We start from the raw sequence: 26,629 nt of genomic DNA, 5'->3' as shown, positions 1-26,629 counted from the left end.
AGTGTTTGTGTTTTCCCATGCCCTCCTATTGTGGAAATAACTTTCTGAGTCATTTCTCTGATCCTGGAGACAAACTGAACAGACACAAAACATAACAAAACACAATAGCAACAGGAAGAGAGAAATTCCTCCCTCCTCCTTCAATGACACGTTTTTATGCCCGTGATCTGAATGCAGAAGGAAGGTGGAGACTGACTGTTGTTTGGTGCACACTCTTTGAATCAAGCTCACCTTCTCCACCGCTGCACAAACAGTTAAAACGTGAAAGCCACACTTCCCCGGTCTGTCACTTTTAAATGTTATCCAGTCTCTTTGGTTAAAAGTCTTACCTTCCAGAGTTTCCACAGACAGTGAACTGCAAGAGGAATTTGTTAGCTTTTATTAAACTTCAAAGCTTTGCACTTCAAAGACCCTACAGCTTTTTTCTCAAGCCTCATGCCCCACCCTCTGCAGAAAAGATGTCAGTTTGGGACTTTCAAAATGCCACACTTGGAAGCTCACATACATCTAAAGATCAAAATCACAGCTCGGATCTGCCCAGAGGGGAGTAACGAGCAGGGCACACCCACAAGTGGCTGGCCCCAAACCCGGGCTGTATCAAGACTTCTACACCAAAATGCAGAGTCACCACTGATCAGAGCTGAGGTTGAGAACTATCTCAAACCCTTTGAAATTATAGACAGACAGCTCCATGAAGTTGCAAGGCCTTGCAGGTTTGGTTTAACATCCAAGCTTTTTGTTAACTTTGGAAGTCATAAAACAAATCCCAGTCTTTCCCACTCTGAGGCTGTCATACAAACTGCGTTTACAGCCTGCCGGGAGAAACAGGATGACATGGAGGAAGAAGAAAGAAGAAAGTTTTGCTCAGGAGTGCCAGTCCCCCCTGTGCCAGGGCCAGCCCAGGGAGACGCCCGCGCTGCTGGGCACGGCAGGTTGGCAGAGCCCTCCAAGACATGACCTACATACATCCATCTCCCTCCCTGCAGCAGAGCCGTCAGCCTCAGGAGCTGAGGGTGTGCAACCAGCCACACACTAATCAGCTTTTGCAACCTTCCCTGAGGACTGGGGAAGGGAGAGTTTCCCCTGAACGAGCCCTCGCAGGCAGCTGTGCTGATTAACTGAGCAAACAAGAGGCAAGCCTGGAAACAGGAACCTGGAGCAGGGTGGGTCTGCACAAACAACGAGGCTGGGTCAATAAATCAGGTCTGGCTCTTGGAATCCCTGCAAGAAACCTTCCAGTAAGGCTTCACTGGATATTTTTGGATTCCACCTGTCTATTTTTAGGAGGGATAATTAATGCTGAAGGAAATAAGGAAAAAAATCAAGTTTTAAGTCCGTGAATGGAAAATTTGTTATTCTCCACAAAATCACTATGATTAAGGAGGACTAAAACAGAAGGGTTGTATTTCAGAAGTAAAAATATGCTTCAATTCACTGTAAAAATTGCATATTACATAGTGTTTGCTGAGAGAGGGGAAGCATTTCAAGAAGACAGGGCTTCACCACTTAACTGCTGTTAAATAGGAGTAGAGGCACAGCTGAGTGGTCAGCTTTAAACCCCAGCTGTACACGGCCTGTGTTTTTGTGCTCAGGCTCCCAGCTTCTCTGGGTGGTGGTGTGATCTGGCTTTGGGAGGGGCTGGCTGGGACCTCGAGAACATGCCCAGGCCTGTGCATGAAGTTACTCAGCAAGAGAAAAATCACAGCCAAGTTATGTAGCACCCTCAACAGGTCCTTAAAATAATCTGCCTCAAGTACAGGGCTATTACAAGGATAGAACATGGGTTTTATGAACTAAGATGGAAGTTTCTTAGAAATAAACCCGGCCTCTTGGATATAGGAGCTGAAATATGATGGACAACGTGTGCAATGCTTTCAAAATTCTGGTTTTTTACTGATAGCAGTGGTTTAGATTCACATCCCTCAGCCTCATGACAAAGTCTTCAATCAGTATTCTTGTTACCATTGCCCCTAGAAGAAAAAATCCTTTCCTTAGTAATTTTCTGTTCGTGTGTTCAGATCCCACCTCATTCCAAACAGTGAGTGCTTCAGAGCACGGCCTCCTTGCCCAGCATCTTACACACAGCACCTTGCACTCAACACAGGCACGAATGGCAGCTTTGCTGTCCTGCAAGGACAAACGCCTGCTCCCTCCTTTCCCCTGCAGTCTGCACTCACCACTGCACACCCCAGGCTCTGCACTGCAGGGTCCCCTCAGCCTACACTGAGCCCAGCCTGGAAATCCCTGGCACAGGGAACATTTGGGGAGTATCACACAAAAATTATCTTTTTAACTTAGAACTACCGTTTTCTGTAAGCATGACTGTGGTCTGGGAAGGGCTAGGAAAAATCACTAGGAATTATTCAGTTTAATTCCTAATTATACCTTTACTGCCTGATAAATACTTGCCCCATGTCTCTGCACAAAACCTTTGCAAACGTGCTGGATGAAGATCTGTTTATTGTCAAGTTCAGGGAGGTAGACGTCATCTACCATGAACAGCTATAACAATTGGAAAATGAGGGCATGCTACAGAGTGTCTTTTCTAATGAACAGCATTTCTAATTTTGAAAAGGTTTTCACATGTGACAGGGTAATGAGCATTTCAGCTACTTGGTGCTAGCTACATTTTAATAATATGAAGCCCTATATAGTAAAAGTGATGCTGAAGCATTTATATTTTGTATTTGCTTTCAGTTATTTTTGAGAATAAGACAGCAGTATTGTCCAGAAATCTTAGAAACCCAGATGCATGAGATATTTATGCTACAGCTGAGCTCCTTGCTTGTCTGATAATTTCCTCAAAAAACAGGAGTCATGGTTTGAAGAACAGAAGCCAAAGGCAAAGCAGACTGGCTGCAGTACAGGTTTTATCAGTTGTAAAGATGCACAGCCTGTCTGGACTGTCCAAACCTAAGCACAGGCACAGCAGATGCCTCACAGGCCATCAGACAGCAAGAGATTCAGCTGCCACATGGGAGAGGAGCCCGGTGAGTCCATCAGGGGACAGTGACCAAAGAGCAGCTGGTGCCATCGAGGGCTGTGGGTCCTGCACAGGGACACGGAGCTGACACGAACAGGGGGCTTCCCTCCCCAGCCACATTCTGCTCCAGGTAAAAATCTGGCTGCTGGAGCAGGATTAGCACTGCCTGTAAGCACATCTGTGCCTTAGAGCTGCCTTCCTTCATGGATGTGTCCCACTCAGCCTTACAAATGCTTTAGTTCTGATGGCAAATTTATAACATGATTGGTAACACATCAGCCTGCCTTCTGGAAAGTGTTCATTGCTATATTCAAACCCAGCTAGAACCCAGAAATTCTGGAAAATTATCAGCACCAGTAATGTGTCAGCTTTTCAAAAAGAAAGGGTCATGGAGCTGTCCAAACTTTGTTGTTTGAACAATCACGAAGTAGTTGATTGTTTTACATAGTCACACATCCATAATTGGAGTTCATGCCTGGAAACAACTTCCATTTTGCTTTGTAAAGTTAAAAACCTTTCTTTAAAGAAGAAAAGCAATATTTTTTACATAACCCTTCTGCCAGCATTTAAAAGCACCTAGATTGTACGTTTGCCAGTTTTGTGGTATTCTGGAGTACTGTGCAGAAGCAAGAAGTCAGTAACAGATTTTACAACAGACTATGATACCCAATTAAATTCATGACTCTTCTCTGTTCACACAAATTATGTGAACAGTATGGAGAACATTACCCATAAGCACTGCAAAAGGAGAAAGATGCATTGCCCATAACTCACTAATTCCAATGTTTTGTACCTCAAATCAAGTTCAGTTCTAGAGGAGAGAAATTGAAACTGGTCCTGATTGTCTAGGCAGGACATTTGGGCTTCAAACCTCATATTATGTTATGACTCTTGTATTCCATTTATCAGTGTCAAAACTACTCTGCTGGGGACTCATCCAAGCAACAGAAAGTGCACATGAAGCGGGAGCAGTGAGGGTCTGTGTGCTTGTGCTGTCAGCATTCCCAGGGGGCAGGAGCACCAGGGGACCTTCTGGGAGAGCTCAACCCCCGAGCCAGCTGGGGCAGAGCCCACGGTGCATACACTGTGAGAGCAGCACCTGCCTGAGGAGCAGGTCTGATCTGAGGCATTCTCAAAGGGCATGGGCACTGATTTGTGGCAGTTTAACAACAGATTTGATGGGGCTGGACTGGATGCCTGCTCTCTGTAACTGTGCCAAAGAGCCACCTTGCTGTTGCCACCCATCTTATGTAGGATAGGCAGCTTTTTCTGGCCAACAGTGGTAAATTTACTCCCACACTTACTAATTAGAATGTATTAATGCTGGCTCCTACACTAGCCGCTGCCATTTTGCTCCCCCTCCTTCCTACTCAAACGATCAAAGTCTTTATTATAATTGGCAGAGGAAGTCCAATGTGAGGTACTTTACATTTCAAAGAAACCTGACCATACCATGCTGTTAAATCTTGTGCAAGAGGTGTGGGTCCTTGAGTCTGCCATCTCTTCATTCCAATCACTCCAAGGGTGTTCAGCCTTTGCAGGCATCCTGAAGATGATTTGCTGTAGATGGAAAAAAGTAAATTCAGCATCATTCTGCACAGCACTGAGACATCCAGCTTTTCTATTTGGATGGTTTTGTGGCCTTCTTGAAATGAGCACAGTGACTTAATGTTTTTCTGTGCAGAAAGACAGTGTTTTGCAACCATAAAACGGGGGCACAATAGAGGGAGGGCAGGAATCCTTTAGGAATCTCCCCAGCCCAAGGAGCTCTGGTGCCTTAGCCTTTGCTTCATCGCTCAGATTTCTCTTAGTTCTTATGATGCACATAGCTAAACATTTGAGCAAATGCTATGGTTACAGGAATAATAGAAGTAGTTTTGTTAATTTTTGTCTTAGATCACAGCACTGTGTGAGTTCAGGTTAGCTGTTTAGCAGTCCTGTAAACCATTATTATCAGGTCCCAGTGTAGCCCCCTCACTCTGTTTTCTCCTTTAAGTCTTCATCGTTCCCTCCCCACTTACTGTATGTCCCTGGTCTGGGTGACTATGATACAGATGCTTTTCAGTGGTGCAATTCCATCATCACATTTTTGAAGTTGGACAAGGGACAGTCAGCCCCTACAACAGGGAAGAGAAATGAAATTTTTCCCACTCTTACTTGCTCTCAATTGGGGTCTTATAGCAATGTTAGGTGGCTTGAACTACTTTCATTTTGCTTCCTCTGAGTTAACAATATTAACAGCTTGATTTCAGCAAGGTATCCAAGTTGGGTGGAGTTTTGGGAAAGGTACTCAATTTGTTCTTTAAAATGCTCTTTTTTTCTTGGAAATATGGTTACACAAAGAAAAGCATTGCACTTGTGTTGTAAGCAGTGAGTCTTTCAAATGTGGTGACAACTCAAAGAAATACATAGATTTATTTAAGGAGACCATGGCGAGTAGAGCACAGCTTTATAAAGTAAAACCATATTTGTACTTAAACATGGTTCATTTTGTTTTCAAGCTAAAATCCAGTCAGATAATCCATATATGATACGTTTTTCAACAGTTCTAGTTACTATGCCACAGAAGAAAACTGGAATCACTTAGTACAAAGCTGACAGGCTGGGGGAAAATTCTTTTTTATGAGCACTCTGCAAATGTGGGCTGTATTTCCTTTCTTTCCATTACTAAATCAGATTTTCACTGTATGCTATTACAAATGAGCTCCTGACAGCAGTTTTCTATGCAGTGCTCTGTGACACCAACCCTGGCAGCCCCAGAGCAGGAGGGGGGAACTGGTCCCAGTTGTGCAGGGCAGGTTGGGGCAGCGAGCAGGGCATCAGAGAAGGAGGTGCTCCCAGAGTCATCTGGGAAGTCATCCTTTACTAACACTGCTGTCCTCTTACAAACCTGTTCAGAGATGAGGAGATGAGCCACAGGCAGCATCAACTGAAATGCTCTTTTCCACACTTCTGTATGGACTGAAAACTCACCCATGGCAGTTCTGAGTGCACACTGAAAAGAGAACAAACCTCCAAAACAAGCTGAGGGAACCCAATTTTTGGCCAGGAAGCCAATCAGGGAGGCCAGCCAAAGCCAGATTTCAACAAGCAATGTCTTATGTTGCTTTAATGTCCTTTCCCCAGGGGAAGTCTTGAAGTGTTTCTTGAAGGTAAATTCTGCAAGCAAGTCTGCTCTGTGTTTCCCTGAAACCCTCTTGGATTTGTTAGAGCTCTAGAAGGATTCAGGAATCTGATCATGTTGAATAAATTGCATGATTGTGGTTTTTAAATCAATACAAAAGGACTAATACTTCCATAAACGTAAAATAACTCCAATATCAATCAGCCAGGCAGATAAGCTTACTGTGCTTACATTTAAGGACCAGACTGCTAGAAACTAGTCATGTCAGAAAACCCCAGCAAATGCACAGAGTTCAGCAAGTCCACAACCTCTGCTGACCCTTAGCTTCTCCTCTGTCTGCAGATATAGTATGTTTGCACCAGGAAGAAGGAGAATCTTAATAGCAGGTTGGCTTATTAGTATATTGAAAGCTTTGAGATCTGCAGAACAGGTAAACGTTCAAAGATTTTTATATCTCTCCTCCCCACACTATTTTACTATCTGATTTATCCCCAATTCAAATTCAAGATGATGTCAAACAGCAATGATTGAAGGGAAACGTGCTCCATGAAAAGGCACAGCAATAGAATGGTTCATATGGAACTTGAATCAAGAATGAAAGGACAAAATTAAAAAATCCAGGATTATGTTATAAAAACAGGCCCTTTCGAACCTTTTTAGATCACTTGAAAAGATTAGTTTAACTGATAAATAATCACCAATCCACTGTCTCAAGAGAGGGCCAGACCTACACTAACTAATAATTTTATCAATCACCAGGGGAAAGTGTTTCAAAGAATTATTAATGCCATTAGGAGATTAAATGATTGGATGCTAACACAGCATAATCTGGATAGCTCAGAAAACTGGGTACAAACAACCCAAGTGTGTTGAATAAAATCAAAATTGACTCAGACATTTAGAAAATAAATGACTTGGCTCTACTCACCAGATGTATATATTCACCTCCATCACCACATGGAGGACTCTGGCTTAGGAATCGCAGACTCTAAAAAATATGAGCTCAAAGAGCAGCTGTTCCTTCTACAACTTATGGATGGAAAACTAAACATAAAAAACTAAAGACATCTTAGTGATTAACTATACAATAATTTCAGTTCAGAAATAAGCTTGTACTGAAATGCAGGCACTATCAATTCCAAACAGAATTAGAGACTGTTTCAGCAGAGGAGCTGTCTGATCCACCTGCAGCAGAGCCTGCCTGGAGCGATTCTTACCAGAGCTGAAGTGTATTTCAGAAAAAGCTTTCAGTCTAACTCGAGTCTTTACAGATTGAGGGAGATGTTATAAGGCTCGAGGAGACTTTAAGCACAGGCATGAGAAATATTATATTTCAGGGACTGGAAATATGCCTTTGCAACAGCCTTGGAAGGCAGGATCTGCTCAGCCGGACACAGGAGGGTGAGGGATGGCCCTTTCAGAGGGTACAGGGACTTTGAAGGCAACAGACAACTCCTCAATCAGACAGGAGTGAAAGGAGATCCTAAAGCTAAAACTGGAGTCAGACAAATTCAAGTCAGAAGTTTGTTTTAAAAATGGCTAATTAACATTGGAATAAGTTACCATGTTATTATGGTTATTATTCAGCACGTGGGAGTTCTCTAAAGGTGGTTGTGTGACAAATATCCTGTCTTTCCCCTGATGACACAGGCAGAGATTTCCTGAGGAGGGTGACACGAGCAGTCACAGCCCAGTCTGTCCTGCCCCTCCACAGTGGCCTGGCAGCACTGCCCCTCCTGCACAGGGTCCTGTCCCTTTGGAGCCCAGGAACTGGGAATACTCTGAAAACAGAAGCTGAGCAGACAATGCCTGATTTCTGCCTTCTGCCTCAGATTCTCAGTTATCTAATTTATGTAACTTCATTTGAAATCTAACAGTGAACTCTGGCAGCAGAGCACAAGCTGGTGATGAGCCAGCAGAGCCCCAGGTTTGCAGGGTGCCCCTCAGCCTTGGCTGCAGCATCACAGCGAGGAGAGCACCCAGGCAGCACGGACAAGAATTCCAGCAAACGGGTACTTTAGAAATAAGTTAATTTTATTGAATAGGCATCATAGCTTCTCTCAGTTTCAAATAATGGAGAAGCCAATTCACACAGATTACAGAGCTATCAGTTACTTTGAGTAATCTTTCATAAAAGAAAGAAATTAAATACAGTTCTGCTATAAAAAGTGCGACAGTTATACTGGAAGTTTTTCAAAACAAAAGCAAGTTTTTCTACCTATTGCAAAAATTAGTTTAGTGCTTTAATACTTTACAAAGTAACAATCCAACTGCTAAAAACAGCTCTCACACATCATCTTTGTCAAAATATGGATCAGATTAAAAATGACATTTAAATTGAATTTGAATGAAAACAGCATGTAGAAAAGGTTCTCAAGATCTCACACTTTTCACAACAAAAAATATTCATTATCATTTAACATTAATTAATGATCCTGTTTCTTTTGAACAATGGATTTAAACAAGATGGCAGTCAGCTTAAAAATGATCAACTGTTTTCTTTGCAGACAAAAGTGACTGCAACCAATCGTGTCTTGAAATTAGGAATAGGGAGGGGAATGGGAAAAGAGAAATTAACTCCTTTCATATGGGATAAATGTTTTGCATGAAAATGGTCAAAGAAGAAACTTGAAAAGTCACTTCAGCTTTAAACAGATTTCTGTAATAGCTATCATGTTGTTTTTTGAAATCCTAAAGCAATCTTTGCTAAGAGAATGTAAATTTATAGAAGACACTAAGAAGCTCAGACTCTGAAAAATGAGAAGGGTAGTCTTCTACCAAGAATTTGAATTCTTAGCAAGCAAAAATCAATGGGACTTACTTTATTCCCTATTACCATTTCTTTAAGCCCCAGTGACAGCCAACTACTATCTTTCTTTGAAATATGGGCTTCAAGTACAAATATCTTTATTGTACATTTCTGTGGGTTAAAAAATGCTGATTTTGCCAGCAGTTCTTACTAGAAAGTCACATTGCCTATTCTGATATTTTAAACTTTATAGAATTATCTTTGGTTATACTTGAACAAAGATCCTCAGTTAATAAGTAAATGAACTCTAGACCAAGGGTGGGACATCTGAGTTACTTTAATTCTTGCTTGGGGAGACAAGCCACTCTAATGCAAACTGAACTGAGAAAGCCAAGTCTTCTTTATTGGAAAATCTACCACAGGCTTTAGGGATAAAGAGCTTTAGAATTTGTCTAAGAAACTGTAAGATGAAAATAAAAATGTTAGCAATAGCAAAATAGATGTACAAACAAATTTGGGGGGCATTTGATACAATAGCAGTAGTAAAGTTATGATGAATTAACTCCAAATACCTTCTGTATATAGTATTTCAGACTGTCCTTCAAGATCTGCCCATGTCTGAGAAGCATTGGCTTTAACAACACAGTGCGTCCAAATGGCAGAAACACATGTAAACAGCATTGAGATGCTCAGTGTTTCATTCAACGTTTTCCATACAAAAATGTCAGTCACAAGAATCAATGAGGAAGAACAAGGCCTTCCAAGGAGAACAAAAGTCTTTCAGCCCCACAAGAGGCAACTTCAAGGCATTATGAAAAGTTCATAACAGTGTTTTATGTCTTAAAATTGAATGCAGAGTGAAACTCTAGATGGATTCCAAAACAAAACAAGAACTCTGTGCAGATTTTAAAAACTGCTTCCCAGCTGACTGTGCTAAGCCTGGCACAGTGCAGCTGCAGAAGGAACTAGCAGGCTCAGAGCAATGGGCTTGGAAAAGACACAGAAGCAATTGCTCCTTCCCATAAACCTAATCTAGATCACTGGGATAGAATTTTATACAAAGCTGTCAGAGCTGGCCCACAACACTAGGGTTGGGGACTTCTGACTGCTTAAGTCTGTGTGGCTGATTTTATCCATTATTTAGTCTGGGCATCAATCCTGTTTGTTCTCCTTGGTCCTGGTGGATGAGCAGAGCCCAGCACCACGTGCATGCAAAGCATTTCTGTACTGTACACACACTGTGCATTATACAAAGACTGTATTTACAGTACTCAGAATACTGAGCAAATAAACAATAAAACCATTGCTTAACTTCTGTCAGTATTAAAAGTGCACACGATTTGCAAAGTTGAGAGACGAGAACGCTCCTGCCCCGCCCACATGGCTGTGTTTCTGTTTAGACCTGACTGCAAGCCCACGGAACGGAGATGCCAGGTTTGGTGCTGCATCTCCTGCATATTTGAACCAAAAGCCTGGGGAAGAGACTCTGTGTTACTTAAATCTGGAGGCAAATGGTAATGAGGCAGTGTTCCACTTCACCTTTACTACAGAGGTGCTGTTCAGACATCACGGGCCACAATGAACTGCATCTGTTTCAAAGGCAAGAGTGACCCTGAGCTGCTGTTTTGGCCACGGCTCTCAGGCTCCCCCCACACTGTCAGGCTTCCTCAGGCAAAGCTGCTGTGCCAAGGGCTTCTAACTTCATTCTGTGGCAAAGCAGTTATATGGAATTTACTTATAAAGGTGGCTTTTATCTCTCAGCTTTGCCCAAGAAGGAAAGTGCAATTCCATTTTCATGTCAAAAAAGGAAGAAATGGGTCACTAACATACAAGCCAAATCTTTAAATTTCCCCCACTCCCTTTTTTTAAAAGAAATGGGATTTGAAAGGGGCAAAATGCAAATGAAATACACAACACACACAGGAATTAGGCACTGTTTAGTTTCAACATAGGATCATATGTTTTGCAATCTCAGATGATTTTACCACTAGAATTTGCTTTAAGAAGGGAAGAAAACTTCCTTTTCTCCCTTCTTTCCCAACAGCAAACCTCTGCAACAAAGAGGCTACATTAGATGCAGAGATGAATTTCTCTGTTTTCCCAAAATACAGGAAGATCTACAAAACTTACAGTCTTAACAGCAAATAGTTTTTGATACATCAACTATTTTCCCTCTTTTTAGGATTTTGGAGCCCTGGTTACCCCACAACCTACCATTCTCTCTCTGTTTTTACTCCATCTCCTCTTCTGATTAAGGTTTCCTGACACACAGTCACAATTTTTGAAAGAAAATGTTAAGATTACAGGTTATTCAAATATGTGTACACAGACCACAGCAGGCTTGAGTGTTCTACAGTCATGGGTGAACGAGGAAGTGGGACAGAGGCCGCATCCAGTTAAGTGACTCTCAGTCCCCAGAGAGTCATAATTTTAAGGCTGCTTGGAACATGGTGGCTTTTACCCATATTGCCTGTTCCACAGTGCAAATGTGCATCGGCCATTTCAATTCTCTCGACACAATACATGCATTCAGGCAATGGGAGGTAAAACAGCAATCAGAATAGCTTATTCACTTGAGAGGAGAAATCCCAACCAAACAAAGCAATGTGACCGTGATATCCAAGGAATAAATAAGGTCTTACCCCCCCCCCCAGCCAGCGGAATATACTACTCCATTAAGAATGCAACAGTTAAACAATTAGATGGTGTTTTGGTTCAAGGCAAGTCTCTCCATACTCAAACAATCACTTTATGAATAAGCCCAATTATTTGTTCACATGTGGAAAATCACTAAAGAAAAAATGGAAATTCCATTGACTGAAAGAGTAGAGTGTTAATAAAGAAAGGCCCTGATATGGGCTGGAGTAATGTTCACTTGATTTTCTGAAACCAAGAGCGAGCTTTTCATTCTGCAGAAGTTGATGCTCAGCACATCCTAACCCCAATCTCTTTACCAGTACAAACCCAGAATCACTGGGCATCCAGATGGGAACATTTTGGTTGCGGTACCTTAATAGTAATTCTTAAACAAACAAGCAAATCCCAACAAACTAAACCATGAAAGTTAGGGAATTTTAAAAACTACACACATTCCTAATTTAGCATATACATTAGTTTCTGATGTCTTTTTTTTTTTTTTTGCACAGTTCATCAGTAATTGATATGTACAGTAGAAAGAATGATGAAGAAATAAAATCTGAAGCCTTCAACCTGCAAGAAGCGAATGCATATTTGAGATCTGTTAAGACACGATGTATCTGCCTATCAGTGATGACACTTCTGTGATCTAGAGTGATTTTCTTCCCACAGATGGAAAATGATTGCACAAGTTATTCATTCTTGGTTTTCGTCCTGAAGGAATAATAAATCTCTGATTCTGTTTAAAAAAAAAAAAAAAAAGGTAAACTAATCCTATTCTAATGGGTTCAGGGTGTATTATGAATGTCCCAAGTCAATCAGTATCTGCACAGAAATGTTTCATTTGGTAAGGAAATTTTTGATGAATGTTTATTCAGAAGCTGCTTATAAAAGTGGCTATTGGTAGAGACTGGAATTAAATAGGGAGGAATAGTGTTGTACTAAAAATATAGAAAGAAAAATTTAAAGCTTTTCAATTAAAAAAAATTTGTATATTCAACTGACATTAGATATAGATGTGCACAACAGACAGAGCAGTTAGAAACAATTACATTTACAAAGCTTTCTTTTCATGGTTAATTTCTACCAGCATTTCTGAAAGGAACCTCTAAAATTATGACCCTGCTTATAATAAAGGCGCAAAATATTGCTCTGTAGCATATTTTGAAAATAATATAAAAATAATTTCTATATTACAATTTAAACTTGGTTTGTAAAATTCCAACATAATACAGCCTTAAGTCTACAAATAGAACATACTTACAAACACTTTTGTGTTATTTTCCTCTCATTTTTAACAATACAGTGTTTTAGTCATATACACTGGAAAATCCATGTGCAAATTAAAATAGATACTAGTGTCTGTTACTGAAATAATTTCACTCCTATGCTGTACATGTTTGGTGATCCTCGTAAGCTGCCATTCTCTAAAACAAATACTCTTCAAATACACTGACAGAGACTTCAAATATACTAAGCTGAAAAGCAATCTACAATCAGCATTGGTTATTTTGTTTCTCTGGCCCTATGTTTATTTGAGATTATTGTGGTTTTTATTAACATATGGGTTTTCACCTGTGCAAAACTCTCCCAGTGTTATGAAGACTTTACTCCCTTATGAGCTTATACTCCACTTTCATGTCCAGCTTGCAAGTATTTTACATGTCAATGAAGCACCTGATTTAAGGCCCCCACTACTAATGGGATTCTGTCCTCAGATTTCAGGGGACAGCAGATTTAGCTTAAAGAGGCCTAAGGTTTCCCTCTACTCCTCAGGCAAAATTCTCACTGATTCTCTTGCTGGAAGAGTAACATCAGGCAGCCTATGGGGAACAGACACTGGCTGAAGGCTCAGGCCTTGATAAAAACATTCACGCTTTTCCTTGACACTTTCTGGAAGTTTCTGAAAAGCAGCAGACTCCTTGCTGTCAGGAGACTGTTCAGGTGGGTGAAGTTGAGCACCAGTGTAAGTGTTTGCAGAATTGGAGAGTTGGAGGGCAGTATTTTGTCAGATCTGTGCTGTGCATTTTTGATATCTACACATTCATCACACGAGAAGTAGATGACCCTGACTGTGCCCTGTGCAAGGACTGACCCTGCCTCAGATGTCCACGGGGTCTGCTCAGTCCTTCTGGACCCAGGAACTCTGCTCACACCAGTGTTCAGCTGGAGAAAAGATGACTCTGAAGACTTCACTTGGCCTATTTAGACTTCTTAAGAAATAAGCAACACAAAATTTTTCAACTACAGCATCTTTCCTTCACTGATACCCTAAATGTTACCTTTGACTTAGGAAGAAGCAACTAATTGCTAAAGAAAGCTGGGACATTGCATTTATAGAACAAAAAGTTAATCAACTTTTTAAAATCAAAAATACCTGCAGTTACTTTTGATAACCTGCAAAACGTTCTTCTGAATGAGCTGCTTGTTATCCATATGCTACAACTGATACCCACTTCTGAAAATATACTTGTAAAGTCTGTGGTTTATCAACTCCTTATAAAGCATTTTAAATGGAACTTTAATATAAAGTGTGACTGAAACCCATTATGTATCATAGGCATCCTCTGTTACAGACCTTTGTATCAGAGTTTATGAATAAACTAAAAAAATTGCATAATAGGTTTAAGTCTTTCTTAAATTAGAAAAGTTGCATATTCACACGTGAAAAGAATTCCAGCTTCCCTCAACCTACATATCTCCTGGTAATTTTGGATCTGTTCTGGGAAGGTGTAGCCTACCCAGTATTTAGTCTGTACTTCAGAGATCTAGACAACAGTGCTAAATGTTGAATCACTATCAAGGAGAAAGGGGGAAAAAAGCACATTCAAATGCAAAACTATATGTGAGTATTGCAGCCACCTGAGCTACACAAGGAATGAGTCGGGTCCCCCCAGCCAACCCTGATTTCTGTACAGCTGGGACTAGGAGGTAATTCCACAAGGTCTGGAGGGCACAGAGAGGGCAGAGCAGGCACAGAGAAGGACTGACTGGCCTGTGGACTGCAGATACCTTCAGCTGTCAGGAAAAATAAACCAAAAGAGCAGTCAAAGGTTAGCAGATAGTGCAACAGAAAACTATGTATGAAGATTATTGCCTCTCACACACAGCTCAGGAATGACACAATTTTTTTCAGTGCCTGGTGAATGCAACTCACTAGCAGTTGGGAATTCTCTCTAAAAAAACAGGCAGAAAATTTCCTTTTATATTTGGAGACTTCTTCTAATGGGACAACCACTCCTTCAGGAGGAGGCACTGTTCCTGCAGGTTTGGACTGTTTAATGCCAACTGTGGCATTATGCAGACAACTGCCACAAAGAGCTCAGAAAGAAAAGGAAGGAACACCCCCCCCCCCCCCAGTACTAGATATCCAGAAAAAAGGAGAACTACCAGGAAATTATGGGTAGATTTTAACTGGCAAATTGCATTGTAGGCCTGCAAGTTCTTTTCAATAGCAAATGTCAGGGGACAAGAGAATTGTGGGATATTTGAAGAGAGTTCTGAAAGAAAACAGTGATTAGAAAATTATTCAAAGATATTCCAAGAAAAGGATTCTGAGGAAACAGACACAACTGAAAGGTGTTCTGTCAGTATTTCATATAACATGTATTTTAAAATGAGCAGTCCAGCAGTGGTAAATCTTTATGGAAATATCTGAGTGTCCTGAGGATGACAATGAACACTCAAGTTTGGTATCCTATAGAGACAAGCCTGATATTATTCAGAAGACCAATTAACTTTTCAAAACAATCTAACATACAATGTATTCAATAATTTAGAATAGAGTAATTTTACCTACATGCTGACCAGTTGTAAATCTCTTTCTTTTACGAGTAGGAGATCTTAAAAACATACTGTAGAAACAAATCCTTTAAAAAATGGGAAACAGTGAATTCTCATGGTGATTGCTTATTTTTATATATGTGCTGTTACTTTTTTCCTCACTGAGAAAGATACAACTCACTCAAATACACAGGCTGGTGTGGATTGCTGCTAATGTATTTCTAAAGCACAGCTTTAACAGAAGTGATTCTCAGAGTATCAAATGCTACTGCTACTCTAATGCCCTAAGAATTCTTAAATATTTCTGGCTTTTGTGAAGTTTCATCCTTCCAGTTTTCTCAGTCTCTGCAGCAAATACAATCAAGTGTAATATTTGATTTCTTTTTACATGATCTGGCCTGTTTTAGCATAATCTGCAATCCCAGTTGTCTTTGACAATTAGAAATTAGATGTAATCACAACAGCAAACCAAACAGGGCACTGCTCACCAGTGTATGCAGCTGGAGACAGGGGTTTGGAACATGCTTACCTTGGGGACAGGAGTCACATGGAGCTTTAACACACACCAGAATTTCCCTTTCAGGAAGGAAGCAAGTTCAGTGAGACTCAGTGTATGCTCAGAATACAGCAAGGAATGTGAAGTACAGGCCTGGATTCATGGAATACCTAACATGGCAAAGACCCTCACTTTTTAGGACTGGCTAAGGGACTTATTTTGAGACCTACCATTCAGCAGAAAACCTAAAAATACAGTCAGTTTTAAGCATATGCTCAGTTCCACCAATTTCGGTGGGACATTAGAAAAAGCTCATGTGCTTTTCCTCAAAGCCAGCACATGGCAGCAGAAGTTTGTGCATCCTGTTTTGCAGATGACTTTAGGCTTGGTTTCAGGGTTAATTAGGGTTAACCCTGATTAACCAGTGAAATGGTGCCACCCACGTTAAGAGCAAAAATTGGGGTACAGCAGAAAAAGAATCAGAAACAAAGACTCTTTGGCAAAGGATCTTTCCTGTGAGGGCCAAAAAAGTGCTATTCCATAGTGAGGAAGGCAGAACTCATGTTGTGCACCTTTGGGTGGCAGAGGAAGTCCTGAAGGCAGTGCTTCACCTGCTGGTGGAAAATTAGCTCTTTATAAAAGCCCTGTGTGTAAGGGGAGAGTAAATGAGCCACTGAGCTCTTGTTCCTACACTGTACCACTGATGGTGGAGGGTGCAAAACCTTCAAGGAAACCTTCTTGTGTCATTCATCTACTTCACCAGCATCTCTTTACAGAAATGTTTCTGTGAGCTAAGTTTTATTTTCAAAAGTATTGCAAATACTTCTGTAAATATTTGGATATCAGGCTTGTGCAAATCTGTGCTCAGAGCTGCCATTCCTGCTGGAGGTATTTTACAGCCATCTGGGAACCTCCTGGGCGGAGATGACTCACTCTGAGAGAAGACTTGGAAATAGGTGGAGCCAACAGTCTTCAAGAAAGGCTCACATAGTTAGGCTTGCAAGAATTATCACTCAGTAATGCTGAGAAATGAATAAATAACTAATGATTAGGCTCATGCACTAGCTAAGGCAATAAATTGATACATTACATTTCTTTTGACAAGCAGTTCATTCAGATCTAAAATGATCCTAAATTTCCTGGCTGGTCATTAAATTTTCCAAATGTAGTAAAATTTTTATATTTTAATTTTATTTTAATATTTCTCTGCATTTTAACAGCAATGAAAATACTTTTGAAATTCAGGTGCCCAAAACTATACTATGTGGTGGTTTTGGGACATGAAGTCTTGAAAGTCATAATGAATTTTTTTATAAAACCTGTTTAAAAATTCAGTGCAAATAAAAGTGGTTCAAATCTACTTCTTTTTTTTTTTTTTAATGGCAATGTAGAAATAATTGGTAAGAACTTAAAGTCAGGAAGAGCTACAGCCCTCATGAATTCAGACCTTTCAGTCTCATTTTTCCAGAATCATTCCATTTCAGAGTGAAGTAAGTACAAACATTAGTAGCAATGCAATATGCTGCCATGTTAAAAATGTGCAGTATGCAAAATCACTACCCTCCTGAAAAAAAAGGCTATGAAAAATTTAGGTTTTACTGAGAAAAAGACTCTCATAATAGCTCTATCATTTCAAAGGTCTGCAAGGCAGACACTACCCTACCACAACACCACATCTCTGTTATTATGACTTGCCCCTATCATTCTACTACCTGAGTGATGTCAGTGTAAATTCAGGCACCATTAGTAAATTTTTGACCAAACATATACACAGCACTGACAAAGGAGTAAACAACCCTTCAGCTTACCAGTATATGTAAAAAAGACACTGACAAAATGGAAAATAATATTTTTATGATAAATTAATCCTATTATTTCCTCATTGCCCCGGAAAAGCGAAAAGCTAGACACTATTTACTCATCAATCCTTTATTCTTGTTTTAAGGATTCCTTTTACTGCAATCCAACACTGTTTACTTTGTAAGTAAGAAAATGGTAAAACTAAGTAGTCAGGAAGAATCCTCAATGCCTGTGTCCCTTGCTGTCCCTCTCCCTGCGCTTCAGCTCCTCCTTGTAGCAGTAGGAACAGTAATTGTCAGTCTCAGGACGACCATAAAAGGAACAGTTCTCCTTCTTACAGCGGTTCTGCTGGATGGAGTAGATTGGGCAAACTGTGCTTCTGCCTTGGTTTTTGTCGTTGTTCAACCAGGTCTGGGGAGCGTCCTCATCCGCGTACTCCAGGCAGTCCCTGATGTCCGCGGTGTTGAAGCCGTTGGTGTAGGTCTGGGACTTGTGCTCGGCGGGCAGGGCACAGCTCAGCGACTCCACCGTGTTCACCGTGCGGATCCCGGGCAGCCGGGCTGGGCTGTAGCTCTGGGAGGACAGGGACCTGTTCTGCTGGGGGTAGGTGGCACAGGTCTTCAAGGTGCCCACCACTGGCTTGTAGGTGTCGTCTTGGAAGCTCGATGGCTTGGAGTTGACGTCATGCAAATGGATGACACTCTGCCTTTGGACAGGGGGAGTATGGCTGTAGTGGGCAGACACTGGGATGGGGCCGCTCCTCTTGGCACCACTGCTGGGGGAGGAGAAGGGCCCGGGGGTGGGACTAGTGCGGTCTTTGAACTTTAAAACCAGCTGGGTTGTATGGCTTTGAGGCAAGACGGGTGATGCCCTATCCTGAGGAGATGTTTCCAATTTTTCTTTTGAATATGCTTCTGGCTCCAGTTTCCTACTAGATGAGCCATTCAGTGCAGCCTTTTTCTCAGCTTCCTTCCTCTTCTGTTCCTGCTCTGCATTGAATCGCTCCTGGGCGCTGGTCAGGTAATAACCGATCATCTCCTCGTGGAACTGATGCCTGTGACTGGTCAAAAGAAGGCCAGCAAAAATAAACTTCCGTTCACCCTGCATGGCAGCTCTCAGAATGTTCAGGCTGAGCTTCACATCAGTGCTGTACTTCCAGGGGTCAGCCTGCTTGTCAGGGAAGGGTTTGGCGCTGCCCTTGTCCGTGGGGGAGCTGCTGGCTCTGTCCGTCGGGGACGGGGTGGTCTTCTCCGACGGAGACGTGCTCGCAGACTGGCCCGACTCCTCCTTGCTCCCTTTTCGAGACTTGGACTTCTTCTCTTTGACCTTCTCTACTGTGTCCCCATTTTTTCCATTCCCTGAATTGGCTCTGCTCATTTTGCCATGCACCAGCCCTCCAAGACCACCCATGTTCTTTTTCAGTTTAATTCCCAGGGTTTTACTGAGGCTTCCTATTTTATTGGCAACTGAATCCGTCCTGGTTTTATCTTTATCTTTCCTTTGTTTGTCCTTTTCTTTTTCTTTACTGTTTTTGCCATTATTGCCATTGGAATTACTACAGATGGAATCTCGGTCCGAGTCCATTGAGTCAGCCAGAGACTGCACGTCTTCCCCAGCTGAAGCTGTAGGGGATTCTGGTTGAGCCAAAGGGGCCTGCTATGGAAAAGAAATTATAATTAGATACAGAAAAATCAGTTTTATGCAGGAACTGGTGCAAAAAGACCCCCCAAATTCAATACATATTTTGACATTGATTATAAATATATTTTTTAATTTACACAGTGACATTTTCAACTGGTTTCTTCACCAAATAAAACATATTTTGCTGTGCTTACTCCGTATCTTTCTTGTTCCTAAGTAGCTTTGGGCTCCTTTCGAGCACATTTGTAGGGCAGGGGTTGGTCACTGGGGCTCTGTGACAGTCAGTGTGTGAGCCGTGGAGAGGAGCTCCCTGTGGAGGAGAGACCAGCACAGGTCTGGCCACTCCATAGGGAACACCTCCAGGGGCTGTCCCTGAGCCAGCAGGGAAAGGAACTGGTGACGTTGCCATGGAAGGGGAATGAGGTGTTGCTGAAAACTGTGAGGGGGATCCAGCAGACAAGCCTGCATGCAGCAATATTTCAAAATCCATCATGTTCAAAACCCAACTTATTTAAACTGACTTTTTCATTGCTCGGGTCTCTGGTGCGTGAAAATCAAAGGTACGATGCAGCAGAGCTGAACGTCTCACCTGGAATATCACACATTAAACTTAAGCCAGAAGGCTGAGGAACACAATTATGTGCTTTCATGCTTATTGGAAATGCAGTGCAGATAAAACTGGTGTCACAAATCCAAGTTCCACTTTATATTTTAGGCAACATGATAAAATATCTTTCTTGACAATGCAATAACATGGATCCAAGGGTACTTTAAAACAGGACTCTGTTCATTAACTCCTGCAAAACTTAGTCTTGCTTTCAGACACCACGTAGCCAATATCTGCTAGAGATAAATAGGGAACACTTAACTAACCACAAGGACTCAGGGAGGGGTAACCTGTAGATGTATATACTTGTGGTATCGAAATACCTGCCTGCTTCTTGTCCCTGGGTACTTCCATGTCCCCTGTCTCTCAGGGATCCCTGAGCACCCACCACCCAGCTGGGAGCAGAGGTGACAGTGCTGCTGTGACCTGACCATCACAGTGTCAGCAGGGACAGGTAACCCCGGTTCCACACTCACCACTTACAGATACAGGACCATTTTGCCTCTCCTTTTTATCATGTGGTAGCTGCTAGTGTTGAAACTGTAGAAAAATGGATTTTCCCCCTCTTGCAGGTTGCTAAATCCTTTTGTGTTCTGTTCCTCTGTTCAAGCCCCATCTGTGCAGGCGGCCTAAATCACCTCCATGCTCTCCTAGCAACCTTTAGCCTCCAGACTAACCCCTCAATCTATTCAATGCAGTTTGCAGAGAAATTTGCAGCTGAGTAGGTGCCAGCTGGGCATGATTCTAAAATAGCTCTCTGGAAGAGTCAGGCTCCAGTTCAGAGCCTGTCTGTGGCCTTTTGTTAGCCACTCTAAACTGGGAGCTGTCCAGGGGGGCCAATGCATTCTCAGAAAGGACTTGGGATTGGTGATTTAACAGTGGCATTAGGAGAGCAAGCCAAACTTCTGAAAAAACAATGGTGAGAAGAGGTTTCTTTAAACTACACAGACTACTGGAAAATGGAACAGAAAGATAAGCTAGAAAATATAGTTCAGCAAAAAATATACAAGCAACTGTGTTATTAGAGCAAATAACCAGATAAATCCATAAGTCTGATTGCAGTGTTAGTGAGCCATGAGTGACTTGTCCCTGCTGCTGGGACACTGAGGTGTTTCCACGCAGCCCTCCCTCCCAACACCCTCCATGCCCTGTGTCTCTGGTTGTTTGGAGCGAGGGGGAGTTGACCTTACCCGTGTCTCGGAAGGGATGCGTATCCATGTTACATTCATGTAGCTGTGCAAAAGGTTAAGTTTTGCCTCAAGAGACAGAATCAAACTAAAAATGAAAAAAAGAAAGGAACAGTCAAAAAGCCGGAAAGAAAAAGCAGTACTTCATAACAGGGAGAGGTGTAACAGCAGCCTGAATTGTGACCATCAGCTGGAGACCCACCCATGTCTTCTGCCACGTAACCAGAGAACAAGAACAAAGCCCTGGCAGCTCTCCCAGTACTCCAACCAGGTACAGCTCAAGACATTTTACTGCTTAACACTGAAGTTACAGAAAGGTCTTACTTGGCCAGTCTGGTGTTATCATTGTCATCTTTTCCCCACTCCCAGTCTTTCCCAGGATCGACCGCAAAGTGCAAAGGCAGTAACTTGTGTTCAGAGTCAGTCAGGGGGATCACGGCTGAAGCAGAGAAGAAACAAGGATTGGGGTGGGGGGAACAAAAATAACAAAAAGAGAAGACTCAGCTGTGAAAAGCAGAATGGCTGCTGCAGGAAGGGCAGGGTTTGAGTGTGCAGCAGAACTGTCTCATCAGAGCACCACAAGGGATTTATACCGGGCTCCACCTCCCTGTCCTTGTGTGTGTGCAACAGAATACCTTGATTTAATACCCTGATTGCTCCTGAAATGAACAAGAGTCACCTGTGGAGGAGGGGAGACCTCTGAAAGAACAACATGGCCATTCTGTAATGCACAATAAACATTTCCTGGAGACAGAGTTATTACAATACCAGAAAGCAGTAAAAAGTGGTAGTATTCCTGCCTGGTTCTCAGAATCACAGATTCACATACTTGTTAATTACTTTGCCTTTTCGGTTTAGCACCTTTTTGTTTTGCACTGTCAGACAATTAAAAATACATTGGTATCAGCAGTAAGAAACAGAGCAAAAGGCAGTTACAGTGCTTTTGGACTCAAACTGTGAATTAAGGTAATTGAAGAGCATAGATCAACATATATGTGAATCAAGAGGTCAGTGTGAGGTCTGTCTTGAGTGTAGTGAAAAGACCATAACTTCTGTTATACCCCAACACTGCAGTTTTGGCTCTTCTGTTCTTTCCCCTCTCTGTGAAGGCTCTGCCTTCTGACACCTCTCTTAATGACTCTGCTTTATACTCTGCATGCAGGGACCACACTCTGGTGTTACAGAATGTCTATCATTCATCACCAGCAAGAAAGTAAGAGAAAAACAGTCAGCTCTAATTAAACCCACCAATTTGCTTGCATTTCATTAGGAAAAAAGGTAAAAACTGTTGAAGACCTGGTAGGATGCTCAGCATGGTGCAGGTCACTGCTGCTCCTCTGCTAACCAATCAAGGAATTTAATTTTCTACGTTAAACCCCTAAAGAGTTCACCCAGGTATTCATTCCAGCCAAGCCAGGGGACAAAGAAACCTGGAGAAATCACCCAGACATCAGGGCACTCAGTTATTGAAACCCGACTGCAATGATCATGTGCTGTCCATAGTCCCTCCTGCCGTTCAGAAAACACCCCTTGTCAAAACAAAGGTAACGCGTGTTTGGTACAAGATTGCTCCTCGCCCAGCAGAACAGGCAGTGTCCTGCGTGCTGGGTGGCAGCGGGGCTCGTCAGCCCCATCCCAGGGTCACACCGAGGGTTGTGCTGTTCAGCCCCATCCCAGGGTCACACCGAGGGTTGTGCTGTTCAGCCCCATCCCAGGGTCACACCGAGGGTTGTGCTGTTCAGCCCCCATCGCTGCAGAACGCGCAGAAAACCCGAAACCGCCCCAAATCCCGCGGAAACGCCGCCCCCTGGCGGTGACGGCGGAGAATGCGGGAACTGCTCCCCGGAGCAGCGGCAAATCCTGCCCGGGACACAGGGACACCCCCGCTCCGGCCGCGCATCCCGCCGGCAGCAGGCACGGGCATTCAGACCGCAAGGGAATTTAGCGCCTTTAACAAACTCGGTGTGAATAAGCACAGTCCAAGTGTTCAGTCCAACACACACTGTCCAGCAAGTTCCTGGAGCACAGGAACAGAAAAAATGGACAGCAGATGTGACCACTGAATACACCTTTTCACACTCACTGGTGTAACACCAGGGCTTCCCCTCCTGCATTCCGTGAAAATTATTGCAACAAAGAGGCTGGAATAACAGAAAACAGTCAACGTGTTTCCCAAGGAAAACACGTATTCTGCCAATTAACTGAATTAGCAGCAGGCACTGACTGGGCTGGCAGCTGACCTTGCAGTGCAATATCTCAATCATTTAGAGGATAAAGGCAACTTAGAAAAGAGCAGCATTGTAAGTTTACTACACAACAGTTAACTTCCAGTAGCACCTGACCTTACAGGTACAGAGAAGTGGGAATGTGATCCTAGGGCAGGTGATGTTGGAAAGCCTGGACCAAAGAACTGCCAAAGAGTTGGAGCAGTCTCTTTGGGAGGGAAACTTCAAAGAGTAAACATGAGTTTCTTTTCTAAGGGCAGCTTGAAACTAACTTATTTTCCCATCGTGCAGTAATAATAATTCTTTATAAACAAATTGTAAAGGAGTTCTTTTTAAAGTTCACTGTTATTACTGATACTGAAAATACAACTATTAAAATGCTTAGTGATACTCAATTTTATTAAAATACAAAATTAAGTACAAAACTAAGCTTAGAGCTGATTGTCTATAGCACGTCACTGTTGTCTAAACTACTGTGCACATTCTGTATCTTTATCTTCACACAAATAACTGTTACTCTGAGTTGAATGGTGACATTCTAAGGTACAGTCTGAGGCTGGTAGGAAGCACTGCTCTCTTTGGGCAAAATATATCTGCTAAAGTAAGGGAGCTTTACAGTTGTGTCTTCACTGCAAGAGATTTCCTCTCTCAGGGAACTGTGTTTGATAGCCACAGTTTCCTGTAGGATTCCCCACGTTCCTAGCAGAAAAGTATTTTTATATCATGACTGCAAGCAGGATCCCTCACATTAATTCCAAAAGCAAACCCCCCAGACTGCAGCACCTCGCAGAAGCACAGCTACATCAGAGTTTGCAGCTTTGGTGCAGTTGCACTTGGCTTTGGATACTCTCTAGCTGGAGCCACACAACTCAGAACACAGTCTACCAGCCCCAACACACGGGATGTTTGACCAGCGGTTCATCCACAGCAGTTTAAGACACAGTGAGGACTTTCCTGCCATTCCTCAGCTGGGTGTGTGTGTGAAGGAAGTCACAGTGTTTCCCAGCACTCATCTTCACGCCTCCAGTGTCATTATTCATCTTATAATGCTGGTAAAATAAAACAGTGAGCCTGAGACTGACACACTGCTGTCCCAAACCAGTGTCACCCCTGTCACACCCAGACTGCACTCAGATGGAGCATGGCGTGGGGGAAGCTCCAGGTTCAAGGAAGCAGCCTTAGGGGCAGCTGAAAGCCAGGCTGTGTTTCCATGAACAAAGATACAAAACATCTGCATCATTAGAGCCTGCTTGGATATAAAAATATTTATAGGATTTTAATCAGACACTGGATTTCAAAATGACAGGCCCTCTGGCAGCCAGCAGAACGCCAGCTGTGTGCTGGTAGAAAGAAGACATGTCAAAATGTGGTTTAAATCCTCTCCAGACAAGACGATCTTAGTGTGTTTTCTCTTTATATAAATTTATAGGAGCATTTTAATTATCTGATACAGAATCTGTGCCAAAGCAGGACTTCAGGCATTCACATCAGTATTTATTTGACCCTACATATTTCTCAAATACAGACATATTGCCTCCTCCCCAAGAGAGCTGAGCAGCAGCTGAAACACATGTGACCGTACATGCAGTAGCTCAGACAGCTCCAGAGGCTTCTCCTGACACCTGGTTACACAGAGCAGGAATACTCCAGGTTACAAATGGTTGGGCTCACCAAGAGGCTCCTTTTAAGAAGGTGGAGCTCTGAGCTCTCACTTGCATTCTGATAGTTCCAAATCTGTTTGGTTTTGAACCTGTGCCACTGTTACTGGCACATTTCACAGCTGTGGCTCTGCCCCCATGTGCCAGAGCATCACTCTGCTGATGAGGTACAAACCCAGCACTGCTGGAGCATCCTTGTGCCAGCCCACTTTCTGCCACAGCAGGGAGAATAACAGGAATGCTGTGGTTGCTCTGGTCTCCAACAGCAACCAGCCTGGCAGCTGAAAGCTAAAGCATTCCCTTCATCCCAGAATAAATGCCAAATGCTCTCTGCTGCTCCACAGAACTGGAGCCTGGGTATTCAAGGCCCTGCAGTAAGACATGTACAACTGGGTCATACAAAACAAATACTACTTTGATTCATTGACCCTTGTAATTAACCTGGATGAACATGAAAACCAGTATTTAATGTTTCTGATGCTGCGCTGGATATTTGGTAGGGTTTTCTCTCCCAGCACCTTTCCTGTGGCAATACAGGTGTAGGAAAATCCTACAGAAAGACAGTTTTCCCTAGCACTTGTGGGAGAAATCAAATATATAATCTCGTTATCAAACCCAAGATCTTGCAGTGTGTGACTAACAGGAATATATGGGAGAGGCAGGGTCAGAGCAGCTGAACAGTAATGTCCCTCACCTTTTGTCAATCCCATCCCTTAGAGGACACAACAACAGCAAAAGGTTTGGTGGATGGCAGTTCCCCTGACTGCAAAGTTATTGCAGAGAGAGTTCAGTTCTGTGTATCCAGTTATTTGCACACAGAGGCTCTTGTAAGACCTGTGATCATGAAGCCTGGTATGAAGGCAGACAGATGTGCCTGAGATAAATGAGGTTTCTGTCAGTCTGCTGATATCATTCTGGTCCCAGTTGTTAGAAAGGAAGAAACAGACACTGGCAACTCCACCAGACAACTTTACAGTGTATCATCAGCAACTATCAACAGTGAGACCATGTCCTTAAAGGCTCTCCAAAACTCCAGCTTCATTCATATCACATTTTTGCATTGAAATGGGATAGATTTGCTTTTCAGACTTTCATTTCTCAGAAGGTGTTTCACATAATACATCAGGGTTTTCCTATGTGAAAAGGGTTGTTCTTCTACTGCCTGAGGGCTGGAAGGCAGCTCCAATGTCCCAGCACATAATGCCAAGGCCAGAGATATTCCCAAGCACCTGCCTACAAATCCCTGAAATAGTTCTGTGACAGTGGAGGCCAAAGAGCTGGACTGGACTGATTTTTCCCATTGAATATCTGACATCTTGAGTATCTACATCTAGATCAACCTTCTCCATTTCAGTCTTATGATTCAGTCTCCTCTTGACCAGCACAAGGTTGCCAATACCACCTGCAATCCTTGGTGTAGCTTCCCATCTCACACAGCTCATATAAAAGCTCTCTGCTCCTCCCAAAGGGGTGACAAACCAGGTGTCAGATTCTTGTGTGAAGACACTACAGCAAAATCTGCTGTTCAACAGCTCCTTTCTTGCTCCTTCTCATCATTTTAGTGAACACCTTCCTCTCTGCTTTGCAGAGCTGCAGCACTGCTGGCATGGCAATGGGCATGGGCATGGCAATGCCTAATACATCCAAAATCAGATGGAATGCACACAGGGTTAGGGAATCAAAGGACGGACATTTAGGTGCCTCTAGACTTCCCTATGAAGGAGGATGGAATGGAATTC

General features: G+C 42.6%; 1 protein-coding gene across 6 annotated transcripts in view; it reads right to left on the bottom strand.

Annotated features, from left to right (window-relative positions):
- Nucleotides 1-8,120: 8,120 nt before the first annotated feature.
- OTUD7A (OTU deubiquitinase 7A) overlaps nucleotides 8,121-26,629 on the bottom strand; it is a 131,448-nt gene continuing 112,939 nt past the window's right edge. For 4 of the 6 annotated variants that reach the window (XM_032699945.1, XM_032699944.1, XM_032699949.1 and 1 more), the window contains exons 15-17: nucleotides 21,332-21,446; nucleotides 21,011-21,095; nucleotides 8,121-19,228 (exon numbers count right to left, since the gene is read on the bottom strand). In XM_032699945.1, coding sequence (XP_032555836.1) covers nucleotides 17,795-19,228; nucleotides 21,011-21,095; nucleotides 21,332-21,446 — 1,634 coding nt within the window. In that variant the 3' untranslated portion in view covers nucleotides 8,121-17,794. The remainder of the gene's footprint in view (nucleotides 19,229-21,010; nucleotides 21,096-21,331; nucleotides 21,447-26,629) is intronic. The other 2 variants (XM_032699948.1, XM_032699950.1) reach the window with 1 other exon arrangement.

The sequence above is a fragment of the Chiroxiphia lanceolata genome, chromosome 12 (assembly GCF_009829145.1).
Source record: "Chiroxiphia lanceolata isolate bChiLan1 chromosome 12, bChiLan1.pri, whole genome shotgun sequence".
NCBI lineage: Eukaryota > Metazoa > Chordata > Aves > Passeriformes > Pipridae > Chiroxiphia > Chiroxiphia lanceolata.
Note: the sequence above shows the minus strand (reverse complement) of the source record. Positions and strands in the feature narration are given on the sequence as shown.